The 19,021-nt window shown below is 41.7% G+C and overlaps 1 protein-coding gene and 1 long non-coding RNA gene across 6 annotated transcripts in view; one reads left to right on the top strand and one right to left on the bottom strand.

Moving 5' to 3' along the window:
• Positions 1 to 12,009, top strand: part of LOC109957345 (spermatid perinuclear RNA-binding protein-like) — a 64,082-nt gene extending 52,073 nt beyond the window's left edge. Inside the window, exons 14-19 of one of the 5 annotated variants that reach the window (XR_002274541.1) lie at positions 464 to 598; positions 2,072 to 2,212; positions 2,307 to 2,430; positions 4,053 to 4,103; positions 7,472 to 7,896; positions 11,923 to 12,009. Coding sequence is in view for 2 of the 5 variants with exons in the window: in XM_020595154.1 (XP_020450810.1) it covers positions 464 to 598; positions 2,072 to 2,212; positions 2,307 to 2,430; positions 4,053 to 4,103; positions 7,472 to 7,560 (540 nt within the window). In the remaining 3 variants the exon portion in view is untranslated. Of the gene's footprint in view, positions 1 to 463; positions 599 to 2,071; positions 2,213 to 2,306; positions 2,431 to 4,052; positions 4,104 to 4,204; positions 6,106 to 7,471; positions 7,942 to 9,148; positions 9,695 to 11,922 lie in introns of those variants that run through there. The other 4 variants (XR_002274542.1, XR_002274543.1, XM_020595154.1 and 1 more) reach the window with 4 other exon arrangements.
• Positions 10,039 to 19,021, bottom strand: part of LOC109957347 (uncharacterized) — a 28,904-nt gene continuing 19,921 nt past the window's right edge. Inside the window, exons 2-4 of the long non-coding RNA XR_002274544.1 lie at positions 12,280 to 12,410; positions 10,901 to 12,128; positions 10,039 to 10,752 (exon numbers count right to left, since the gene is read on the bottom strand). This is a non-coding gene — a long non-coding RNA (uncharacterized LOC109957347). The remainder of the gene's footprint in view (positions 10,753 to 10,900; positions 12,129 to 12,279; positions 12,411 to 19,021) is intronic.

The raw sequence follows: 19,021 nt of genomic DNA on the forward strand, positions 1-19,021 counted from the left end.
AGCGAAGCAGAGCCACCGCTACAGTTGCAGTCCCACCAGCCCCCAGTAGCAGACAGGGCTACTGGTGGCTGGTTCATCTGAAACAAGTGACATGCGTTTCCTGTTCAGGCTGTTATTGGCAGTAATTAAGTGAACATTATAGATACACTGGTTGTTCACTGTAATAAAAAATGAACACCAAATAAACAACTTGAAATAGCCTGTCATAAAGTAAATAGCTGCTGTTAATAACTCCAAATCTCGACTACACAGACATGTAAAGGCCCCCACCCTCCTCGAAGCAAGACCCGCCGAGTAAAATAAAGGGTAGATGATAAAAGCAGGGAACACAATAACATGAAGAATAAGAAAACTCAAATGCTAAGAGGCTGTTCATCGTGCAGTAGTATTAGGAGCATGTACTACACATGTTGCACCTGTAAACCTTAAACGTAACTGTAGCTGATTGTCTGTGTGTGCTCAGTCCAGAGCTCTGGGTCCCATCCTGACGGCAGGGGGTAAAAACCCAGTGATGGAGCTGAATGAGAAACGCCGCGGCCTCAAATACGAGCTGATATCAGAGAGCGGCAGCAGCTACGACAAACGCTTCATCATAGAGGTATGAACACACACACACGGCTCAGTTTGATAGATTTCCTGTCAGAGGGTCCTCATAGAAACTGATTGGGGGGGAACGTGTTTGGTATTTGGAAATGCCAGGAAAGATCAGTGGACATGGAACCAGTTTTATCCCATGAAACCAGCCTGAGCCACTGTGGTTGTTTATTCTCTACTTGGTTTTAAGGCTAAATGTCACTGCAGTCTAACAAGCTGTGTGTGTTTTCATGGAGGACTACTTCTCTACACTAATCATAATGATAGTGTCACACTGTGTGTGTGTGTGTGTGTGTGTGTGTGTGGCAACTCTTTCTCTGCAAAAAGCATGTGGCACCCCCAAGTGATGTTTCCACCAGGTTTGAAATAAACAATATGTATGTAGTGAAGAGCTGATCCACAATTTTTCAGGTCCGATCCGATAGAAGAACTCTTTCATTGAAATAAAACAATCAACACTAAAATAAAATATTAAATATGAGTAAAGATGGATAAGTGCAACCACAAGAAGACACACACTTCTCCAAATTATTGCACATTTACAAATCTCCATCGCCTGGCATTTTCCACTACAGATAGCGGTTTGGTCATGGAGTATAATGAAGTTGAGTAACTTCTCTGTAGTCCCTTTAGCCTTTGGGTTGTCTGCTGGAGGTCTGCGTTTGTAGGTGCTTGATTAAATTGGTTGTATTGTACGACACAGCTGTGCCTTGCTTTTTGGTGTTTCCAGACTAAAATATCTCCAAACAAACAACATTCTAGTCAAACTAACAACTCATGTTATTAGCTCACTGTTAGACTGAAGTTTATGGTAAGATGTGGAATGGAATCTGGATCGGTGACAACGCGTCATGTTACGTTGGTTACAGCAGGATCATTCATATTCCACAAACTGGAATATGAATCGGTAAGGGGATCGGTCCTGATCGATATCAGACCTGATACCGATGTAGGATCGGATCGGCCCATCTCTCGATGTATGTAGCACGAGCCCTCTCCGCCCCATACCTGGAGAGATAAAGACATTAGTGATTTGATTGACAGGTGATGTTTGGAAGGTACTGCCACGGTAGGCGCACATGACAAGCTGTGCCACGTTCATGTCATTATGCTCTGCATTCCCAAAAAAATTAGAGCCCTTATCCTATAATTATGGCAAACTGGTAATTCCAAGATGATGTACAATGATTTAATGGTCCAGGAGTTGGAACAACCGGCCCAAGAACCTTCATGTTTTTAAGGTTTCTTCAGTATCAAAGTCATTCAGTGATCGTTGTCTTTACATCCGTGGTACCCAGTTAAAGGAGACTTGTGAATTATCCCCGAATGAAATCTTAAAAACATGGAGATTTTCTGTCACGTTCTAAAGCTTCCCAATCCCTGCACCAGATTTCAGAATTATGAGTTAGTAAATTTAATTATGAAATGAATGTAATTAATAATAAAATGTCCTATTGTGTCTTTGGTGCTGCGACAGGTGGAGGTGGACAAGCAGGTTTTTCGAGGGACGGGTCCCAATAAGAAAGTAGCCAAGGCCAGTGCTGCCCTCGCCGCCTTGAACAGCCTGTTTTCCAGCTCCAAATCAATGAACAACAAGAAGAAACGGCCCAACCCTGCTGTGAGTAAAGAGCAATGGTGAAGCTGACTGAAGCCTGAAATTTCTCACCATCACGTGCAACGTTGATGTGTGAACTGTGTGTGTGTTTGTGTAGCCAAAGCGACCTGTAGCCTCGGTGCTGACCCTCCCGGCCCTCGCTGTCAGACCTCCGCATGTCCCCGTCATCCCCAGAGCTCCCTACATCAGCACCCCACCCGCACATGGATACATCCCCCCAGGTGAGGCACACAGCTGCATGACAGATAGGAGCCACCTGAGCTGACAATTATGTAATATAATGTTGATTGGCTGGTGAAGTTACCTATGTAAATTTACTTCTAAATTTAAATTAAATTTAAAACTAAATTTCACAAGTTCATGAATATATGGAATCAATCCTCCATCTAAGACGAGGTTTCTTCCGATGTACAATACATCGGTGCTCCTTCTGTAATCCAGTGGTAATATTCCCTTTTGTTTCTCTCCATGAGTCTCTTCTTTGTAATATCTCAACATGATGCACCTTAAATTAAAAGCAGCAAATACAGGAAGGGATCATCAAACAGAGCGAGGTACAGTATACTGCGCAGGAGCAGGTCGAACATCAGGATCATAAACAACAAATATTTGTAAATGAAGTGCGAGATCCAAAATCAATCTAAATCAATTGGATTAGTGCATCTGAGAAATAATGAGAATGCGGTAAGCAAAGGGTGGAACTTTAAAAGGACAAATGCTCAGGGTTTACGGTTCACCCGGTTATGAGTTTAAAGGCATAGTTGCATTATACATAATACGCCAATTTGTTTCTGTTGGAGAGACAGAGATTGACCTCCTGTCTTCACAGTGAATACACAGCTACTGCCAGCAGCCTGTTAGCTTAGCACCAGGACTGGAAACAGAAGGAACAGCTGGCCTGGTCAGCCTACCAGCACCTCCAAAGCTGCTGTTTGTTATTCACGTAGCTGGCCATAACAGTAGCCTGGTGCTTTGTACAGACAGGAGTCATGTAGCTCTCCACCAGAAAGCAAAAATGGTTCCCTAAAACTCAAGACTGGGTCTTCACCTGGTTCTGTACAGGTCAAAGTATCAGCAGGACAACACAGATCAGCTAGTGATGTATGGGGGTAAAGTTCTCTTATAACTTATTACAAATACAGTCAAGACTTGTGCTTGTGTCACGAAGGCCACAGATGCCTGTCCAGCAACTTACTAATGTGTAAAAACAATTTTCTGGGTGCAGTTCTTTAAAAAGTTGTACGGATTGTTAGATGCATGTGCACAGATCGCCTGACACATAGATCATGTTATGCTCACGTGCAACGTTTGGAGAGTATTTTCTCGCTCTCAGATCCACAAAGGTGTGCTGCATTTAAGGACAGGTGCAAAACTTAAATGGACTTTAAATTGTTATTTTAATCTTCATATTCATTTTGATCAGAACATGCCTGTATTGTATTAATGATGTCCTCTTACAGTCAATATTTAAGATAATGTCGATCCACAAGTTACAGGTCCTCTGTTCACCTATATGTGGTAACAGCACCGCTGCTTAGAAACCTACTAGCTACCAACATTAGCTTTCACTTCATGTAGTAGGTTACTAAGCTAGCACTGCTAAATGTGTTTAGTTCAACCAAAATGCTTCAGAACATTTACTCTGCATCAAAACAGTGATAAATCAATTTTGAATCTTATGATGTTACATCTCCACCAAAAACAAAAGCAGAACTTTCCACCAAACATTGTGAAAACAGTTAAAAATGTTCAGAGCTGTAAGAAACAAACTGGATGATGCAGACGGAGCAGTCAGATTATTCTGTGCAGTAACTACACTGCTCACACTTGTCTTTTTCCCCAGGTTTTGGTGCTCCGTATGGTTACACCCCTGCAGGCGCCCTCCCTGCCTACAGTAAGCTCTCACTTCCTGTGTCTGATCAATAATCACCCATTACGTCTGTCTGTCACCACATCCCAACATTTGAGTTCTTTTCTTTCTTTGCTCTTCCTCAGGTTTTCCCTCCAGAATGCCCTCAGTAGTTGTTCCCGTCATCAGAGTCCCCACAGCATACACCGTCACCCACCTCTACCCCTATTAGGACTCTCCCTCACCCACCTGTTAAAGGAACATCCTGACTTTGTGTTCACCAGAATCCTCATCCAGCATCACAGCATGCAGCCCACCTGTTGCATCTCATGCTTCCCCTGCACTGTACTAGCAGCCAGTCAGATACACTTGTGTTATTACTACAGGAGCTGTGTGAACACACAGTTTGACAAAGAAGCTCTGACAATCAAATCATCCTGCAATGACACATGTTCAGTGAGCTGCAGAGACATAGTCAGGTAAATATGACACAGGAGGGAGCTCTGTCTACTTTATGGCTCTCATAATGATTACATGGAAATAGGAACCTAATTCACTACAGGAAACTCCACAGAGCTTCAAGGGTCACTTTGGGGTTTCTGAACATGCTGTATTTCTTCTTAAAGCGGGTTTTCTGAGACTATAGCTAGTGTTAATTTTGCCATCCCTGCTTCTGTTGTAGAGATTCAAGGAAACAAACAGTTGCATTACATGACCTGACTGGGGAAACCGTTAGCCTGCAAGAGAGCTCAGAATAAACATCAGGCAAATCATTTCTTGTGCTCTGAGTGAGAGGGAAAGCAGATAAAGGATAAGAGCTGTCTGGGGTAGCCAGTACAGCTAACTGCATAGGATGATCATCAGGTCACCAGGATGTAATGTTCCGATGCAGTTAGCTGTACTGGCTATTCCAGACGGAGATGTCTTCTGTTTGCTTTCCTTCTGGCTCAGAGATCACAGTGAAAGATGATTTGACTGAAGTCGTGTTTATTCTGAGCTCTCTCTGAGGCCAAGTGCCCTGCTGGCACCATTTAATGTGACTTTAAACTTTACAATGGAGGCAGTGACAGCTAAATTAGCACTAGCTATGGAGTCACCATGCCCGCTCTAAAGGGAAATACAGAAGATTAAAAAGAAAAGGTACCCACGAACTCCAGGAAGGAGATGTCCACCGTAAGTAACAAAACAAAAAAGAGCAACCATACAGCAGAGAAACTAAACAAACAGCTACTTAACTAACTCAGGAGTCCAGCTAATTAAAAACACTAGGGGACTTTTAAAAAAATCACAACAAAACGGCAAGTAAATAGCTGTAAGGAGCTGATCAGGCTCTACAGGGAACGAGAACAAGACATCAGCTGTAGGGCAGCTACTCGTGTACAGAACAAAATGAAAATCCACTGTGAGAAATGAGGAACCGAACAATGTTCCAACAAAGCTAATAAAAACTGGAAGAAGGTAACACACACCAGCTATTACAGTAACTACTGAAGACATCCACTGGAGGGAACAAAACTACTAATTACAAACTGTAGGAGCCAAGCAGCACTCGACGCCTTTGCTCCAGGGAATGCAGCTAATACACACATCTGTAAAGAAGTAAGGTGACACCGAATCTGCAGCTAAGAAACTGACGAGGTGGGCGCCCAATGAGCTTCTTTGTCAAGAGGTGAACTACTCCTTTAACAGTTACTCATGGTCATGAATGTTTTGTATTTTCATTTCTCTGTTTTCTACTGATGTTTTAAGTTTCCGTGAAGAGACGGAAAAAACTGGTTTACAAGACGCGGCTGCACTGACAAACGTTTCCTTCTGTTTGGATTTTCAATGTTTACACTTCCTGTTGTGAGCCACTTTGTGTTGAGTTCAGTATTTTCAGAGAGATATATGATTTGACCTGTTTGTAAGTAATATTCTTTTAAATAAATGAATATTTTTGTCAACAGCTGACTAACTTGTGGTTTCTGATGTTTACATTTAGTCCATTAACATTTGCTAAAAGGATCTGTTGCATGGATAAGTTGGGAATTAAGTTACTGGTCAAAAGTTTTAAGACACCTCTATTTTTCCAGTTCAGTGTAACTCAACAGCCAAACACAACGGTGACATTTTTTTTACAACACTGCTGGGATAGACCACACCGGCGCAGACGTTCCCACAGTTTTCAAGGCTTCATTTACTTCACTGCTGCAGAAAAGATGGACGTTCATCTGCCACTGGATCTTGAAAAGGCCTGTTAGAGGCGCTCTTAGTTTTTGGTGACTAGTTTTCTGGCTGTTTAACAAGGGGGTATCGGCCCTCCGGCAGCTAGCTTAGCCTCGGTGACAGCACACACTGCTCTGCAGAAGCTCAAACCCTCCAAATCTAAAGGAGACATGACCCCTGAACGTATCCAAACCAGTGGCACATCTGCCACCTTAACCAGATGATAAAACACTATATTTAAAACACAACTTTGGAGTCACCTGGTTGAGGACAGCACCTCCCACTCCTCAACCATTCTGCCCACTGAGCACAGACCAAGCTGATATCAACCCTCTACCACTACTGATTCAAGTCCCAGTGAGATGTGAACAAGCCACATGTCAAATTAACAGTATTACTGGGATTAGCAGTCCTCTTACACTACGCATTACTGTAACATGTCACTGGTCAGCACTCACCCTGACACGTTGGCAATAATCCCTAACTGCCCAGGAAAACTGGAAGGTGGAGTTACAAGTAAACATAAAGGTGGAGAACGAGTCCAGTACAAGACAAATGTTCTCTGAGGCACAATGACACTGTACAGACTGATTTTTCTTTCAGCATCAGTACAGATGGTGACAGATGAAAGGAGAACCCTGAGTGAGTGATGATCTGATTGATTGATCAGTTTATCCCCAGAATGTCAGACACTGGGAGAAAGTCCCACTGTGACTCTCCAGAGCCAAAGGTGGTGTCGCCACACATCTTGTTGTGTCCAACCAGCAGATCCACAGAGACTCAGCTGATTCTCATGTTTGACAAAGAAAAGCATCAGCTCCTCACATTAAACAAAGTGGAACCAGAACATGTCGGTGACTGTTGCTTCTAAATAGCTGAGGTTCATTTTCTACCAGTGAACTGACTCATGGCTGCAGCTCTAGGTCACTGAGAGGCTTCATGAGGACGACACAGTGGATTGGACACAGTGAGGGGATCTGGTTTGGAAGGAGGAGGTTTCCTCCTCTGACAGAGGAGACCTGACAAGGCTCTGGAGACTCAGCCCTGACAGGGCCCTGCTGGGAACTTGTCCTTTCCTCTGTCACCCAGCTGTAGATCTTAGTGATCATATGACTGAAGCACATTCAGTAACGTCTATCACTTCAAACTTACAGAACAAGCAGATCCTAAATGAACTGACTGTTAACGCTGGTGTCTCCTGTCTGCAGGCAGCCTGTACATCGACAGTGCCTATTACCAGCCACAGATCATAGCCACACCCATCATCATCCACCTGGGCCCTCGGGATCTTTTCTGACCGAGACGACACTCAACTTCCTGTTTAACCCCTCACCCTTACTCCGCTCTGTCAGTGCCTCTCAATCACTGCAGCGCTGCTCCCACACGAGGCACAGCAGCAATACTGAATGCAATATGGAGGGAAAAGCACCTCGAGCAAGACTCTGCCAAGTCCAGGTTGGGTTTTAAAGAGGGAAGGGCCACGGCTGTTCTGATCCACCCAGCTCGCTCACAAAATGAGACACAAGGCAATACTTCTTCTGCCTTCAGGAATTTCAACCTGTTCCGATGCAGCTGGACTCGAGACTCAGTGAAGCTGCTGAACGAAGACCATCAGCAGTGCGACCTACTCTATGTAAATACACTATTTACTACCCTGTACATATGGATGTATGTGAGTTTGGAATATATACAGATACATATATATATATATATATATAAACATGTTAATATGTTTGAATTTATAGAATATCTCTGAATGCAAATACACTAGTGACAGAAGTAGCTTTGTATTTAAAGTACTGTCAAACATTAAAGACATTTTACAGATTTACAAATAATGTCTATAACAAAGTATTGGTATGCGGATGGTATATAATCCCAAACTAAACATTACGACATATAGTAAACTAAGTAGTCATTTTCCATTCCAAAGCCTAATGCCATCCTCTTCAAATGCACATTTGTCATCAACTCTTGCTGGGTTTTTACTTTAAATCAATGGTTCCCAACCTTCGGGGTGGAGACCTCCACAAGGTGACACTGGTTAAATCTTCAGGGTCATAATATTAACAGATTTTTTTTTTTCTTGATTGCATTTTTTTCTTTGACCAAGACATTTCTGTATCTTAGTGGTCATGAGACAGAGGTTGGGAACCACAGGTTTAAATTGCCACATGTTCCTGAGAGAAACCTGGTAACTACACTAATTAAGAAATCTCCTAACTTTCATCATATTTACAGATTATCACTGAATGTGTCATTTTACATTGTAATAACACACTGCATAACCGTAAATTGCACAGAAAATCAATCGAGAAACTGAATTTAAAAACAAGCCTGTTTTTGGCTGATTCAATTAAGAACCTCACAATTCGAGGTGCTGATATAAAAATCCAGGAGCAGCCCCATTTACTGGTCTAATACATCCTTCAAGAGAATTAATCAAACTCAATCCTAATTGCCAAGAAACAGGTAAACTATTTATTTGTTTACTATGCAGAAATGTAAATAATATATACTGCACAGCAGCAGTACGGTTGGCACATCTCTGTTCACTGTGGTGCAACAACACTGAGGAAAAAAAAAGATCTGATGTGATGTTTTTGAGCAGCACCAGGTTTCATGGTGCATTCAGGTGTTTCTGGTGCATTTTTCCTTCCTGCATCCTGAGCGCAAAGCACAAGTGTCAAATGCAATATTCAACTCAGGAACCTAGCAAAGGAATGAGAATTTAATCTGATCATGTGACATGCGCCCCGATGCTTTGACAGGATGCGAACGGCACACAGTGTGTTATCCTGTACTGTTAAGTGTTGTTAATGTCTCTGGTTGAATGTCAAACCAAACCTGGCCATAACTTTTTTTTGTCTTAATTTTCTTTTAAGGACCAGTTGGGTTTTATGGTCTACATACTGTTCATCAGCTTCTGGATTTGCATAAACTTGAACATGTGAATACTACTCACCTCTGAATGTACGGAAGTTCACTAATGACAACAGCTGTAATTTATCTGTAAGTACAGCGCACAAAGACACATTCTGTAATAACAAAATTCAGCTGTGTTTTGTTTCAAAAATTTAAACATGCTAGCTAAAGAACTTTAATACCAGGCATCAACGGGACACCACAGAAAAAGCTTCTGTCACATACTGTAGAAAGCAGAGCCACACACTGTGACACTTCAGTTCTACTGGAGGTAAAAATTAAAAGCATGGATTCGCATATACATGTCACCTTATATTATAAATAGTGATGCATAGTGTAATAATCAGAATGTTAACATAAATTCAACAGAGGCACACTTATTTATAAAATAACCAACTGAGAAGGTGTATTTTAGCAAATATGTGCTAAATTTTTGCAGTCCCTGGTAGGCTAGTGGTTAAGGCGCAGCGCTCTCTCCGCTGTGGCCTGGGTTCGAATCAGGGTTGTGTCAGGAAGGGCATCCAGCGTAAAACACATGTCAAATGTCAACATGTGAGTCGCCACTGACGATTCGCTGTGGCGACCCCTAAATGGGAAAAAGCCGAAAGTGACTTTCATTATTGTTTGTGTACAAACACATTCTTCACATGAATTTACATCTGTGACCATAATCATTAGTATGTTGTACACGCTGCACAGCACCACAGTCGAAAAGGCTCATCAATACTCCCATTACACGCCATTGTTTTGAAAGCAACACCGGTATGCTTTGTATTTTGATGCATGTGTTCTACATCATGCCGGATGTCACGGTAAATGTCACAGCTCTATTACAGGGATTTCAGTGCTAAATCAAGGAATTTCTTCAACTTGATGCAGAAAATTCTGTACATGCAATATTGCAATGCAGCCTTCTGGTTCAGTTATTTGCTACAGAGCCCACAAAGACCAAACACAACCAGAAATATAAAAGGGAACAACAGCTCTGTAGAGATGATGTACTGTATGTATAGCAAAATGGCTAGTATGTTTATAGACAATGACCGGGGGCTGCAATTACTTCTGTTTTCTGACTATTTTTAATTAAAGTATTCAATAAAATGTCCAAATTAGTGAAAATGCCCTTTCAAGGTTTTTCAGAATCACCAAACATTTTGTTTGCTTGGTAAATAACTATTAATTGATTGTCAAAATTGTTGCCATTTATTTATTTGTTGGGTTTTTCTCTGTGTAAAATACTTTGAAATGATTTTTGTTGCGATTTGGCACTATACAAATAAAACTAATATGAACTATGGAAGTAATCAACTAGACATTTTAGCTGTGAAAAACGTGTCTGTGCTCTCCTCAGTTGTGACTTGCAGGCTGATTATTACTCAGTTTATGTTTTGGATTCACCAAAACAGTTTTGTCACTTCTGAACTTCCATACATTTGATTCTGTGACATTGTCTGATCTGTCTGGGTTCTTGTTTTCACTGTGTGAAATCATAAATGCTTTTCTAATTGTCATCTTCATCAGTGTGTCCAGTCACAGTTGGCTGCTGCAGCAAATTGAATTATATCTGAGGAGACAAAAAGAGAGAAATGTCTGATTACACACTGCGAGAATCCAATAAGCCCAAAACAAGACATTTAAACCAGCTGTTTATATAAAAAGCTGTGACAAGAAATGTGCAGGAAGGTTTTTTTGTAAGTCTACAAGAAGCTTACTGGTCTCCAGTCTCCCACTGACATCCCCCAGATCTCAACTCGGTGCTACAGGACAGTAGTAGGAAAGTTACAACACAAGGGAATAAAAAGTGACAATGCATTTTCATGTCCCGCTGGATGAAAACCACTTAGTGTCCATGTAAAACATCCAGTGTGTTTTTTTGCCACTCCATCAGTCAAAGTCTTCATGTTGGCTTATGACTGGAATATTTATTTATTTATGCCTATCAAATAAACCTTCACTTCTCCTAAGGCAGTGATTTGTTCGACCTGAATATTCTATTCTTAAACAGCACCTCAGTCTCCTGAGTTCAGATGAAAACCCTGTGTATTTGCTGGAGAGATACTCCAGCCTTGATCTGATGAAACATTTCATTAACAACACCTGAATGTGGCAAACTGGAAAGCCTCTGTTCTGACAGGAAGACAAGGTTTTCACCCATCAGCACTAATGTAGGGACTTCTTGTCTACAGTTTCTATCTGTACCAGAGAGGTCAGTGTCTTGTTGAGTGACGATAATTTAGAATCGAGAATCACTGACACATTTGTTAGCAAAAACAACAACAAAAGCACAAAGGTTCATTACTGACATAACAGTAGTTTGACAGAACTGAAACTGCAGGTGCACTTACTGCAGACAGTACTACATTCTTATGTTCAGTGTGTCACCTGTACTGCAGATGTATTATGAGAACAGGATAGCAGATTACAAGATGGCCCCTTCTTCACCTCTGAAATGTTTTTCTTCAGGTTTGCTTCTGTGTTGTGCGGCACAGAAAACTTTTTTAGGTTTAGGAACAAAATCAACTTGGTCAGGTGAAGCATGTTACACACTGGAAAAGACCACCACTCTCCTGGAGGAAAGTCCCATGTTTTATGGAGCAGCCATCCACCCCAGCCTCTTCCCAGTATGGAGTTTGGCTACTAACTGAAAGCTAGTGTCAGTAGTGATGGGTAATTGAGGCTTTGTTGAAGTTTTGATACTGTATTCAGAAAAATGGTATTTCCTGCTTCACCACAGGTTGACTCTCCAACACAGCACAAGACTGAATTGCAGAAAAATGGGCAGTAATTCAAGAGGTGTGGAAATTTTCAACTTCTACCTGGTGACTTTAAGCTTCCGTCTTCTTGCTCAAAACCTTCTGAATGATGGGATCAGATGCTCACCGTGGCGCATCATCATGTGTGTCACCTCCATCCCAATGCCCTTGCCTCTGGAACCAGGCTCTGTAGAAAACAAGGGGAATATAGTGTCCAGATATAAAGAGATATACACAGGAAATGACTGAGATGTACAAACCACAGCACAGACTAACTGTAGATATCTGATCAGCCTTTGATTTGGAATCACTTTTAAGATAAGTACACTGGGCATCACCTGCTATCATGATCTCCAGCTCAGCCGAGGAAAGGTCTGTTGGGTCCATCAGGAACATGTTGACATCTCCCACCGTGCACTGCTCCTCTTCTATACTGGGATCTGCTTATCCAAAATGATGAATGTGCACTCTGGCAAAAAATAAAAAAGTCAAATTAAACAACTTTTCTTTAAGTAAAAGTTGAATGATTTTATTAGTGCGTGACCTCAGAAAGAATGATGTCTTATTTTCATATCATATCCAATGATTACCAGTTATTTATAAACACTTTAACCTAACAAATCTGCTGGATGATGGTACGAATGTCTGGAAGGAATGATTTGGAAGCCATAAGGACAGAACCTGAAAGCAGTGTTGACCTCATAAAGCAAATGTCACTGAATCATATTTCACTTCATCCTATCATAAGTTGTATTAAATAAGCTTCTGTTGTTTGGACAATGTGTTAGCTTATTTATGTAGGCATTGTAAAAATTCTGAATGTTAAAAACGTGTTACTCTAACTTAGAATAAGTTAACAAAAGTAAAAGAAGTCCTCTCAGATTTATCAGACTGATCAGGTGTTAACGTTACCTGGACACGTGGTTTGCATTGTAAGGAACCAACACAACTTTGTGTCCCTATTCTGTTTCAACAAAGAACATCAGCCTTTGCATCAGATAACCACAGTGTATGTTGTTACTGTGCATTTGATTTATTTATTCCTCATTGAAATTTTTTCCCCTTGTATTTTTGTTAGTTTTCTAGTTTTTTACATGAGGACAGTCCTGTCCATCAAGTTGGCTGTGATAGTTGTTGACCCCACATGCTTTGTCAGTTGTCAAGTGAAGCAGCAGTTTCTCAGACAGAGGTAGCGCTGAAAATGACAGTGTACACAGAGGGATATACAGTACATATACTGCCGTTTACACCCAGTGGTGGAGTCAGCAGTCTGAGTGAAAAGCCAAGAGTCAGCTGCGGAGACGCCTCCCCACCCATCACCCACAACTCGAGGGCCCCTGCTGCTGACCTACGATGACACCAGCAGCCCGAATGGGCCTGCAGACAGCGAGCTGACACCACCATCCTTCACAACCAATATGGGTCAGCAACAAACATTCAAAAAGTGACTCTGGCAGCAGAGAGATCATTCTTTGTACCCAGCCGTTTCTAAATGTCTTCTCTCAAGCAGCAGCTCGGTTCTGCTGCAGCCACCTGCCTTATTTCAAGACTGTCCGAATGTCAAGAAATGTTACACAAACTTTTCTCATCCTGATGCTCCCAGGTGGGAGCTGCTCCTTTGTTATGGGAAAAAAGCCCTCAGCCAGCAGTACGCCTCGGTGTGAGACTAAATCAGTGCTAAGGATGTTACGTGTTTGTTTTCTGTGTGGCTGGACCATGTGAGTGCACACAGCGAGGACGGCATCAGATGGAGGTCCAGATCCTACTGGTATTTTTAGCAAAGAGAGCGAAGCCAGAAGGTGTTGGATTACGCAACATGGGCGCATGCCACCCTCACTGATGGCAGTCATGTTATATCAGCACTCGGGGCCGTGATGCAGTGCAGCGGCCTGTCGACGCACTTCAGCTGCACTTTATTAGTCTCTTACATCAGTCCAGAGGACGGACAGTCAAGCTGCAGAGAGGGAAGCTTGTGAGGAAAACGATGCAACGCTGTGTTTCTATGACAATAAATTTACATTAACACTACAGTAAGACTGTTCTATTACCCTCCACTGTAACTGTTATAATGACCTGAACAGGTAATCAGGTACCTGATGAAGACATCACGAGATGGCCTGTAACCAGTGGCCGGATGGCTTTTTGTCTTTATATTGTTTTAGTTTCATTTCATCATACAGGTTTTTTATGCACCTGCTTTAAACCTGTTACCTCAATGTTTTGTTGTAGATTTCTGCTCATTTAAAATGACTCACTTCTATAAAACTGTACCCTCTAATTCATTGATTTAAACAGAAGCTTATTATTTATCTTATTATTTTATATCCCTTATGTCTTCAAACGTTTCATTGTGTTTACTACATAATATGGTCCAACATTTCTGTTTTACTTTATTTTGATAAACCAAAGGCCTAAGACCACCTTTCATTCCTCCAACTAAGTGACTAAGAGGCTGAAGGTCAAGAACACCGACAGAACCCAAAGACGACTCAACAGTATCTGGTCAGCAGAGAGAACAGTGGTGTTTGTGCAGATGAACACAGAGCTGCAAACTCAGACTGATCTGTGCATCTCAGCTTCAACATCTGAAAGTGGGGCTGTCATCAGAGAAGGAGGGGTTCTGCTGTGTGACTACAGCCTCCTCTGCTGGTGGAGCTCCCTTTAAAGTGACTTCTGCAGACAGACATTTACTAGGAGAGGACATTTTTCTACAAGGCTGGGATTTTCTGGAACATCAATATGATGTTTTTAGATTGATGTTTGTTGTGGAAAAAATAGCTTTTCCACCACAGGTTATGTCCACATCCCAGCTGTAGTTTCCCTCCCAGTGCCTCAGACCTGGTGTGTCAACAGCAGTGTGAACAGACCAGACCAGATGTCCTCAGACCAGATCTGTGCTCCTAGACTTGATTCCTCTCCAACCTCTGTGCAGCGCCGTCAAAACAGTCAGATCAGAATCCATGATGTGGTCATTTTAATGTCTCCTCCTCTGCACATACGGCCTGTCGTCATCATTTGGCATCGGCCCCTCACAGACCGGTAACAATAAACATGGAGGAGAACGACGACAGCGATGGGGTCAGTGGAGAGACCAGGACGTTTCACATGTGGTGGTTTATGGAGAAGCTTCTGATCAGGCCAAACTGGGAGGAACATATTGTAACCCAGCAGTTTGGGAGGAAACTGGGCCATTTGACCATCGCACACACCACCTGGTTGTTATTCTTGTGTGCACGTGGCTCACATTTCAGTTACCTGTGCATGTGCGGTAGTTTAAGAGCTGAGCAGTGTTCACACCGGAGCCGGGTACACGGCACCGACACACACGGACGGGAAGCAGCGACACATACAGATCAGATCACTGAGGTCTGGGACGTGGACGGAGCTTAAAGCTGCTGCTAAGTTACTGGTATCCGGGATTTCTTGACAGCACCAGTGTGGTGGGGCTTAGGGAAATACAACCTCACAGAGACCAAAAGAAATGGTGCATTCAGGTGCCTCTCACCTGAGGTTGGCCTCAGAGGCTCCCAACACTTGTACAACATGAGAGATTACATCATATTCCTTCTCGGTCCAATGATCTTTACTTCCATTTACCCTTTACTACCTCCTCCTTTTCTCTACTGGTTCTTTACATTTCAACTCCTTTCCTACATGTACGTTCTCAAATGTGTAAAAATGTTTCTGTACATCTACCTTCCTCTTTTCCAGAGAAAGGAAAAAGCAAATGGAGGAAAACAGCTGAGGAACAAAGGTTTAATGAGGCACCAAGGAAGAGGAAGAAGGAAAATGATGGAGAGAAAGCAGAGGAGGAAAAATTAAAGTACACAAAATGAAAAAAGAATAGGACCAGAAGGAACATCGAAAAAACTACTGAGAAGGAAGTGAGAGGAACACAGACAGAAAGAAGGGAAAATCATAAATAAGGAAACAATCTGTCCTTTCAGCAGATGTTAAATTACAGCAGCAGGTGGCAGCAAACCTCTGTCAGTCTGACTGACCTGAGGTCAGACACAGCATCAGAATGAATGAACAGAACATGTTATTGTCTCTGACAAATATTTGACTTATTACAGGCCGTGATCACAGGGTGCTTTCCTCTTTTTGTGACCACAATGAATCAGGCTGCTCTGATCAGGTACAGCAGGTTTTTAACCGCCAGCTGTAAACAGAAGTGTATGCTCATCATGAGGACCATGATGAAGTTTTTTCACTCTCAATTTTTGTATTTTTCACTTTCTGCAAAGCTCCAGGCTACTGATGCATCACAAAAGGGTGTAAATCAAGTCTGAGGCAATCACAAGTTCAATTTCAGCTGTCTCAGGAAAATACTGAAAATTTAAGAGCCAGTAATAAGAGAAGAACATAAAAGAGAAAGTGAAAAGAGCTATTTCCTAGCAAGGCTATTGATTAACAAATGTGTGTGAGAGTGTAACTGGAACGTTACATCAGACATAAGGACTACTACTGAATCATCCATTTCTTCCTTATCAATCAACACCGATCACTGTCCTCAGAAGCAGCAGTCTGGACTCATACCAGACAAAAACAGTATAGAAGCGATCTCTGTGCAGAGTGAACAAGAAGAAACAAGCAGTGTTTATTTATTTAGTTCCCTGTCCACTGTAGCTCTTTATGACCACACCGATTATAGATACCAGCTAAAAGTTCACAACAGACAGACAGCAGGAGATTTGTGACCGCATTTCACTGAACATGCCAGAGAAAAACAAACTGAGCATAAAAAACTTTAAGAACTGTGGGAAACAGTCAATGTGGATTATTAAAGCTGCTCTACCTAATGTCCTTTCAGCCTAGAGGGTCTAGAGAGACTCAGAACAAACTGACACCATAACCTGCTCCCAACCGCTCCTTCTCCCTCCCATCATGTCATGTCTCCTAGTGACAACACAAACTACAGATGCCTGGTTGGGACAAATTGTACAAAATGCAGCCTCCAGTATGGAGCTAGCGTTAGCTGGCTAACAGTAAACGTGTCAGTCCAGTAGAAGCTCTGGTTACTGCTGACGTTACACCAAGTTCCAGTTCCTCCCAAATTAAAATCTGATTAATTCAACACAAAGGTAAAGTCACCACCATGCTAGGTGGCTAATGCTACCAAAACAAACAGGCACACACACACACACAGTGCATATTCTCCACAGGGGTCCATAGATCACACTCCTGCTGTTTTCAGTGATTAATTGGCTGCTGGCTCCCTTAATGATGCCCAGCGTGAGCGCAGCAGAGCAGCCTCGCTCGCTGAGTAATAGATTGAATCCTGACTCCGCTGCTAGAGGAAGGAAAGGTCATGGGAAGACATTGTGTTCTTCTATATTTACTGTGCAGACACTGAATTAGAGAATTAGAACAAGTTTTGTTGTACTTCTGTTAAAAATTGTCAAATGAATACTTAATTTAATTTGAAATGATGTGCACCCTCGTGGTGTTGGAATGAATGAAGACTTCCATAATACTGTGAACACATGGGAGCCTTGTCACAACATGCCCTCCTGACAGATATGACAGACTTTGTGCCTAAGCTGTACAAGAAGGTAAAAATGAGTGTGCTGGAGTGTCCCAGCTCAGCTGAGAGTCGCTTTGAATGCACACGCCACTATATGCATAAAATCTGAGTAAAAACCTTTTATGCAGTCACAATGGTGGGATCTGCATTTGCATTTAGCACAGTTCCTGTATTATCCAGCATCGTAACACTGCTCTCTGTGCAGTCTGAGCGGTGTTCTTTTTACTCTGACTCTAAAATTAGATGGCAATATATCACCTTGCTTACAGTATCGTAACATACTGAATCATAACCCCTGTATCATAATATCATATCCCCAGACTCTTGGTAATACAAAGCCTAGAAATTATGTGCACTTATCCTCATTTTAAAACTACTTCATGCCTCCCTCTCCTCTGTCATAGCCTGCTTTTCACTTCAGAACATCTATAAACACATTTGATTTCCAGCATGGTACGGCAGCAAGTCTTTAAGAACTAGTGACCAAAAGCAGAGTACATTTACTAAAGTACTGTACTTAAGTACAATTCTGAGGTATACTGTATTTGTGAATTTAATTTTGTGCTACTTCAAAGGCACTGAAAATCCTAAGAAAATAAACATTTTACTAAATGTACTTGGCAGCTATAGTTACTTTCCTGATAAGATTTTTTAAAATCTAACCCTGTGTCTGCACAGCAAGTACCTTTACTTCTGTGCTTACTGACTTAAGTTACAGATTGAATGCAAGTCTTTTACTTGTAACCGAGTATTTTACTTAGGTAAAGGATCTAAATACTTCTTCCATCAATGGCAAGTTTTCCCTTAAACATTACACCCTCTGCTAAAACCTCATGTTTGTATTTGACCTACTTTCATGTTTTTGTTTCAATTGCACGAACTGGTATGGTTCTACAAACTCTTGAGCTTTCAAAACAAGGCAGATAAGATGAAAATTCATAACCATCAAGCTGTAACCAACAGCTGTTTGTTTATTCCTGGAAAGCCCACAAGTTGCAGATATGGGTTTGACAAGAAGCAGGCGTGTGAACAGAGAGCTGTCAGGGAAAGTTAAGAAGAAAACATTCTGAGGCTGCCATCATGTCCACTCGACCAGGAACACTGCAATGTAGTTAACAGCCTCAATGCAAACTGAAAATCAAAGAACGCTCAGATAGTTGGAATATTTTAATGACACACAAACATCATGTTTCTAATTTCATCTTTTAGTTTTCCTAAAAAAGGTCTGTTAACCTTAGCAGGCCATCTTTGATTTGATTTGATTTATTCTTTCAAGCATATAAAACAGTTGATATAACAACACACATTTTTACACACAATCCAATATCAATTTGCTTATACCTAGTACATGCTTGAATGGAGTAGGAAGAAGTCAGACTTATCCAGTCCTACCCCATGACATCATCTTACCATCATTGGTTTGCAAGCAATAAATGATTCACTTCTACACTCACACATATTATACTATAAAAGAATATAACAGTGTTAACATTCCTACATCACACCAGTGATGTATTAAAGAATGGTTACAAAATATACACCACACCCACAAT

The sequence above is a fragment of the Monopterus albus genome, unplaced genomic scaffold (genome assembly GCF_001952655.1).
Source record: "Monopterus albus unplaced genomic scaffold, M_albus_1.0 scaffold26.1, whole genome shotgun sequence".
Taxonomy (NCBI): Eukaryota; Metazoa; Chordata; class Actinopteri; order Synbranchiformes; family Synbranchidae; genus Monopterus; species Monopterus albus.